Genomic DNA, 7,894 nt, shown 5'->3' with positions numbered 1-7,894 from the left:
ATATGTATATAGTGCCCCCTTTTTTGATTTGTTTTACTTAATAGTTTGAATATATCTGTCCACTTTACAGAGGATTTGGGTTCCTTACATTCGCCGATCCCAAGTCAGTTGAGAAAGTAATGGGCGCTGGACCCCATACCATCGATGAGCGCACAATCGACCCCAAACCAGCCGTACCACAGAGAGCCATCAGAAGAGACTCAGAACGACCTCTGATCAAGACCATGAAAATTTTCGTGGGTGGACTTTCCCCGGAGACTACGGAGGAGAGCTTAACCACATTCTTCGGCAAGTTCGGAAAGGTGGACGATGTGGTGATTATGAAGGACAAGTTTACACAGGTGGGTAGCAGCTTTAGGTTTTAGGGTGGTAGCTAAGAACGGGAATTTTAGTATTTCAATGTTTTGAGGCACTAGAATATGGTCACTGGCATGATTCAATTTCCGTCGTGGTGTCGTCGTTGGTGGTTTTTGTGATGTTGGTACTTCGCAATGAGCGAAGAATTCGTTTATTGCAAGGTGGGGGTCCGAAATTCGCCAGTTTTATTAAAACATTCTTTATTCTAGATAATGGAATTAGGGTATTCATATCTTGCTCTTGTAAGCTGCGTCTGGCTACAGCAAACGTATCGTTACCTTATATTTACATGCATCTGATCGTGTGTATTTTTTTTACACTTTTCAGAGGTTGAGAGGTTTTGGATTCGTAAGCTTCACCGAAGCGAGTGTTGTAGACACAGTCGTTCAGAAGCAATACTATGAGGTGGATGGCAAAGAGATCGAGGTCAAAAAGGCCGAACCACGGTATGTTCTTGGACACTTGTCATACGATATTGAAGTTGTGTACGTGGGTGCTGCTGCGCGTTTAATACTAGTTCATGCCCTTGTCACGCTTTTCTCACATTCCTACACCCCCCCAGTCCTGTTGTTTGGTGATAGGATAGTACTATCCGACCACCTTAAAACGTGTGCGCACTCATCCCATCTAATGCATACCCCCACTTGCGGAACTTGTGTTCACCACCCATTCCACCTGCAGAAGCGACTCCAACCGACCCGGCGGCTTCCAATCCGGTGGTCGCGGCGGCTACGGCGGTGGCTACGGCGGCAACCCCTCATACGGCGGTAGCAGTCACGGCCAGAGAGGCGCAGGTGGGTACCAAAGTGGTGGATATGGAGGACAATCCTCGTACGGGGGAGGTAAGTTCGGAGCGTCTAGTCGAGGCGGTAGCAGTTACGGCGGTGGTCGAGGTGGGCACCAGAACGGCGGTTCCAGTCGAGGTGGCGGCTATGACTCGCGCGGAAGCAGAGGAGGATACAACTCTGGCTACGACCAGTACGGACAACAGGTATGGTATAGCTGTTCTGCTTCATCGTGACTGATCTTTTACGAGTGAGTCAGACAAGAGATAGTTGTTATGTTTTACGCCGTGTTTTGCTCTCCCTTTATTGGATCCGGGTCGATCAATACATATCAATCAACTAACTATTGCGATTAAATTTGTTAATCTTGCAGATCTGCAGCCAATTTCTAATTCTTTTCATTTTCTAATCTTCGTACACAGTCCGGTGGAGGTGGTTGGGGTGCCGATCCCTACGCACAAGGTTCCAGTGGTGCGTACGGTGCCAGTGCCGGCGGCGGTGCCTGGGATGGCTACGGCTACGGTGACCAGAGCGCCAGCAGTGGTTATGGCAGAGGTGCAGCCGGTGGCGACTCTGCACGAGGCTCAACTGCTGGGTATGGAGATAGCTACGGCTACGATCAGTATGGTCAGGCTTCGACGGGAGGATATTCTCAGGGCGGCTATGATTCTTACGACGGTAAGTACTTTGTGTGATTGGTAAACGTGCGAATGTGATGAACTTGAGATTGGGAATGTGAGGGGCGAGGTGTGCTCAAACCTCATGTCTAATTGGTATTTCATTTTGTACAGTGTAGCTCTCGATACCAGTGTTATCGAGATCTTAAAATCGGGTTATATCGCTCCATACAGAGCTAAAGTGGAGTTTATGACAATAATTGCAGGGGTTGGTTTGCCTCGGCTTTATCAGGAAACCGATAAGAAATGTATCGCAGAATATGGTTAGTAGTTCCTGTCAGAATGTTTAACAAACAGACTGTTAAAAGATGAAAAAAGAATACGATAGAATCCAGCTGATGTTTTGATATTTCTTAACATTGCAGCCTCCGGTTACGCTGCGCAAGGTAGCGCCCAGGGAGCTTACGGTGCCGGCTACGGTGCGAGTGGTGGTTACGACGATAAGTCCAGCGGATACGGCGGCGGCAGCAGCACCTATTCTAGTGGTGGAGGCCGTGGAGGAAGCTCGAGAGACTCCCGATACAACCCCTACGGACGATCATAAGCGTGTTGTCACGATAAGCTATGCTACGATTATAACTATGTTCTTGCATATAGCGCAATGCAGCGCAGTTCTTTCGGCAATACGGAGCACCCGGGGTAGAACGCCATTTTTGGAGCTCCCCCCTATCCCGTCGTAAACACTTAGAGAGCGATATCAGACGGAAACTGGTTATGGAATTACCTGACATTAGGACGCCAGTAAGAATAAAACCTGATATTATGCAATGTTGTGATCGTTTTGCGTGGTTTGATCATTTGCACGTCGTTGTATGTAGGAATTCTGTATCAGTCAATTGTTGTATATTGCCCAACAGGTGAAGCACTTTTGATTTGTAAAACGGTGTACAGGGTTCCCCAACATATTCAGTGCCATTTACGGCGTTTGAATATCGGCAGTTTCTTGCTTCAAGTGGGCCAGTCTCATTCTATAGGGATGAACGGCCACAGTTGCAGTCCTCACTCTCGGATCAGTACGTGGTCCTTATTGATGTAAACTTGTTATGTATATATTATTTACTGTACACTATGTTCATTTAAAAAAAAAAGGAAATAATAATGAATCGGCTGTAACTTTTTGAAAAACTTTGAACCGAAAAGAGCTGTTGTTGGGAATAACGAGAGGAAACCGTAGCCGTTGTAAAAAATCGGGATTGTACAATTATTGACATGTCTATGACTCTTGTGTATGATCAAAATATAACCCCTCAAAGCCCAAAGGGGCAGGTTCTTGCCCCTTTGCACCATACGAGAGATTGAAAACAATGTTTTTTCTTAGAAAAGGATTTGCGCGCCAAAAAGCTGTAAATAGTATATCTCCTCAGCCGAGTCAGCTGATTGAGCAGATCGTCCGATAAAGCTTTTCAAAAAGGGTTGAGGTGGATTTATTGAATTGCGCGAGTATATAAATAGTGTCGAGAGAAGTATGATCGGGTGCGTACATTCGCCAACACCAGCGCTTGTTGACACATAATGACACAGCAAACATTGTCGTTCGTCCAATCTCCTTCCCCACCGCAGTATTACTGTAGATAAGGGGTTGCAGGACAATGCATCGGCGCAACCGGTGGGTATAGAAATCCGCAACCTCAGTCGGGATGTAAAACTGACCAATGAGTGGGCACCAGAGGCAGTATTGGCATACTATAGCGAATTCCACAATGAGGGATTCAGAGGAATGTGAGTGTGGTGAATATATTCATTGCTGTACCAGTGTTTCGGGTACGGGCTACAGATGGTAGAGGCATCGCAGGTCTACCAATGTTCACACAAGAAGCTCGAATTTGAGTCGTTTGGCTGCATATAACAGTGCTGTGGAACTTTTATGTGCACAGTATATGTGTACCATATCCCTACTCCACGCACCAACCATTTCCCTCATACCAAACGCATCAACCGCCCGCTGTAGCGACAATGGGACCTCTTCAGGGTACGGATAGTCAAAGCCACGCTGCGTATTCTCCCGCCCCATCTTTTGCAAGCACCTACCGCACCAGGGTCTAGTTTCGGCACCAATTGCAGACAGGCTCAGGCCGAGAATGCGAACTACTGTGGCACTTGTGAAAGTGCGCAACAGTGAATACCTGCGGAGATTGTCACGGCGTTTCTACGCACCTCATCTCATGCCCAACAGGAAGGGAGCTGCAGACAACACCACAAGTATAGTGCTCATTGGCAGGCAGATATGACCATAACTGCGCCAAACTATACGACGACTTCATTTATAAATGTAACACGATAACGACTCATGGGTCGGTTAAAGAGAACGCGCATGTCTGGTTCGATATGAAACATGCACCACCATTAGGCATGCACATCGCCTATCTTGAGGAAATGTTCATATGAGTGAGAGGACAGTTCTCTAATCGCAGACCACGTAGACGCTTACTACTATATGAGCCTGGGCAGAGGTAGCTTCCTGTATATCTCGCTACAAACTTGCACTATGCCATATATAGGAACAGCTATTAAGAACGCATGTGCAACTACGTACCAATGCACAGAAATAAATAAATGCCCAATTCTTGCCTTGTATGTATTTTGATGGCGAACTTTTAGCATGCATTTTGCCTTTGTGCGCAACTCTTTCTCACTTTTAGTTTATGTTTCGCTTTTTCCGCTTCTTCGGTCTACTGGTAGGTAACTTCACATCTTGAACCACTGCTTGACTTTGGGTCTCGTTCTCCTCCGCCAAACCCACGAGATCGGTCTGCAAGGCTGGGGCGACCTCGGCAACCACTTCCGCATTATCATGACTCGCATTTGGTACTTGAATGTCGACTGTTTCCGCAAATGGTATCACTTCACCTATCATAGCAGATGGTGGAACCGAATCATGGATTTGTACCGAACTTCGTCTGGGAAGAGTACTGGAAACTGCACCTCGTTTAAATGCGCTGCGTACAGGTGCAGCCACGGGGTCCGAGAAGGCGAGGTTGCCGCTGGGGGTCTCCATGATTATGGGTGCTATAAATAGAATAAGGAGTAGTCGGCGTTAATTGTAGTTACTATCTATATCATTACGCCTCAATACATAAATTGAAGAGGGGGGATGCGAGTATCAAGTGTATGTGCATTGATAATAGCAGGATAATATTTTTTAACGAATTGCAAGCAATGTGAAGTCGGGCCATAGTTTTACTATTTCAGAAGCACGGCAGTGGCGGTTCCGGACTGTTATTCAGAAAGATATTAGTAGCGCTTCGCTGCAGAGTTGAAAGTGCTGATGTAGTAACGCACTGCCATCAATCCGCACAAATGACACATGCATATGACCCCCGCTCATGCGACTTAAGACCGGATTGCCAGTCATCTAAATGGGCCAATGGCACTTGTACCGTACAATACCACGTGACAAAACATGGAATCGCGCACCGCAGCCACTAAATATTCGCGTGCCCAGAGAAGCTATCAGTCACCATATACCTGGATGTGCGTGCGCAGTTTGTATCCCATTTTGCATGTCACTATAGCGTGCTTGGAAGTCTCCCTCGGCTCCTAGTAGGCGCTCTATCGGACGCCTGAAACCATCACTCTTCATAGTCTACAATATTAAAGTAGAAAAGCATTCATTTTAAGCAAAGCTTATAGGTGGCCCCCAATACATTCGATATACGAGCTTCTATTGTGGGAAGCCGCCAGATCGCTTGTAAGCTATATCGACTTCCTCAGAAAACAGAACATAGTGTGGGCGCACGTCGTGATGGGAGGCGATCAGTACTATTTACGGTGATACACCTAAAAGAGCTTAGTCTACAGCGGTTGTCCGAGAGCGTACTGCCTTGCAGGGTGTATAACAACGATGCTATAAGCCTGTACAGGTGATAGAATGATTTCAAAGCAATACCTTTTCAAAACATACAGCTCTGAAGGCTTTCCCATCAAACTTTGAGCTCCTAAACTTCTTTCTGTCGATTTCTCCCAAGAGTTTCTTTGCATTGTGTATGTCCTCAGACTTCGCCTTGACAACTTCTGCGAAAATGAAATAGATATACATTAGTGCTCCGTTTTCACATCATATGTGTAACACGAGTACAACCCCGCGACATCGGCTTTCAATCTTAATAGTGAAAAAACATACAGGATTAATTTCGTACTGGCAGTTACAAACAGACAACTATGCACGCCAAAAGCGGCGGAGTCGGTGCGTAAACGCTCTTTGAGAACTGAAAAGCGAACATATAATGAAAAGCACAATGACTGTACATCAGAGATGTTCCGAGTTTAGAAATCGTCAGCACGTACGTATAGTCATTTGTAGTCACAACTATTCAGAACAACAGATTTGTACTCAGATAACTATAATTATGACAATATTTTGAATGTCCTGTAGCTATTTATGGGGTTGTGTGCTGCGCGAATACAGAACGCCTGAAGTGAGCTATCTGTACTGAGTAAACGTATTCTCACCTACCTATAAGATCGTCTCGCTCTGTGACTAGGACATTGATCAGAGCTGCCATCGGTTGCACCAAGTGTTGGGCAAGTACCTCTCCACCCAACTCACTTCTTTGTATTATCAGTCATGAAGAGACCAGGAATGAAATGTGAAGGTATACTTATAATCAATGCTTCGGTTGTACAAGTTGTTGCACCACTATGAGTGCTGCGGATATAAACGGCTATGATGGTGCATGCGAGTCTTTCGAGAGGTTAAAGGTAGCAAGGCTACTGTTTCAGTCAGTTTCGCAGATTGCAATGAACTTGCCCGTCATGTAGCCCATCGCCTATAAACTATCTACCTCTGATCATTTCATATTTCCTAACTGACTGCTCATCTATAAATATACTCATAACTAGCCCAGTAAAATTTAATACTACGCCTTAAAATATACAATGTATTATTCCTACTTAAGGGTTTCTTGGGGTAACTATGAGTAGAGTAATATTAGATTGAGGGCTATCAGTGTGCCGAGGTGGTAGACCTGTGCTGTGCCCTTGAGGTTACTCACATGGGGCCACCATCATACCACTAAGCTTATATTTAACCCTATTATCTAATCCCATGATCAAGCCCGCATAGTTGCGGTTCTACGCAGCTTAACACTCCAACCATTTGCCACACAGTACAGAGTCGGCTCCAGTGAAGTCACTTAAACTTACTGCACTTCTGCAAACCATGCAGTACAAAGCTGTAGGGCATGCCACATTGTCATTTCCTTAAAACTTTCAGAACTTTTTATCTTCGCAATACGGGCACAAGCATCCAGCAAACGGCTAAATACACTGCACTTTTATCGTACCTGCTCAATTTGAACTTCCATTTGTAGTTTCCAACGGCTGATTTTTGGAAGCTCAGCACCGCTTCATCGCGCGTGAAGACACTGGCGGCGTCACCCTTCTCCCACGAAAACACAGTCAAGTCATTTTGTTTGATCCTATTGAAAAAGATATAGTAAGACAACGAGTATGCAACTGCATGAGCGAGAGAAGTCGCTCGGCATGGCTAAGCTGTGTAAATTGAACTGCCGTCGGCGTCATTCTGAGCGCAGTGAGCACACACCATGCATCTCTGAAAGTTGCTAGTGCAGACATGTGGGCTACCTACTTCTGACTTGTACCAAATATCCATAAAGGAATAGATTTAACTATTCAATTATTCAATTATTCACGTAGCATGTGTGAAACTAGTAAACATACGCATTCGGTTTTCGTAGGATTGTATCCGTCAACAAGGCCGTGAACAGTTCTTTGCTGAACTCTAGCGAGGGATTTAGTGTCTGCAGCCAGTGAATAAGAAGGACTCACGTGTGAGGAATACATTCTCCTCGCACGTGAATGTCAGGGAAATACACTTTGGATACTCTCTGATTCCAACAAAAAGGGTCTATATTTCGACCATGAACGAAATACGTACACAACAATAAACATATACACATAAACGCACACACACAAACACATGCACAACACACACACACACACGTATATATATATATAAATATATATATATACTTATACACATAAATATAATATATATAATATATATATATAATATATATATATATATATATATATATATATATCTATATATTACTA

The 7,894-nt window shown here is 44.8% G+C and overlaps 1 protein-coding gene across 1 annotated transcript in view; it reads left to right on the top strand.

Moving 5' to 3' along the window:
- Nucleotides 1-2,587, top strand: part of SARC_02328 (hypothetical protein) — a 5,217-nt gene extending 2,630 nt beyond the window's left edge. The window contains exons 4-8 of the mRNA XM_014303918.1: nucleotides 71-341; nucleotides 685-803; nucleotides 1,039-1,348; nucleotides 1,565-1,820; nucleotides 2,185-2,587. Of these exons, the coding sequence (XP_014159393.1) occupies nucleotides 71-341; nucleotides 685-803; nucleotides 1,039-1,348; nucleotides 1,565-1,820; nucleotides 2,185-2,363 (1,135 nt within the window). The 3' untranslated portion in view covers nucleotides 2,364-2,587. The remainder of the gene's footprint in view (nucleotides 1-70; nucleotides 342-684; nucleotides 804-1,038; nucleotides 1,349-1,564; nucleotides 1,821-2,184) is intronic.
- The last annotated feature ends 5,307 nt before the right edge of the window (nucleotides 2,588-7,894 follow it).

This window comes from Sphaeroforma arctica, assembly GCF_001186125.1.
Source record: "Sphaeroforma arctica JP610 unplaced genomic scaffold supercont1.103, whole genome shotgun sequence".
NCBI classification, from domain to species: domain Eukaryota; class Ichthyosporea; order Ichthyophonida; genus Sphaeroforma; species Sphaeroforma arctica.
This window is presented reverse-complemented; position numbering and strand designations above follow the sequence as displayed.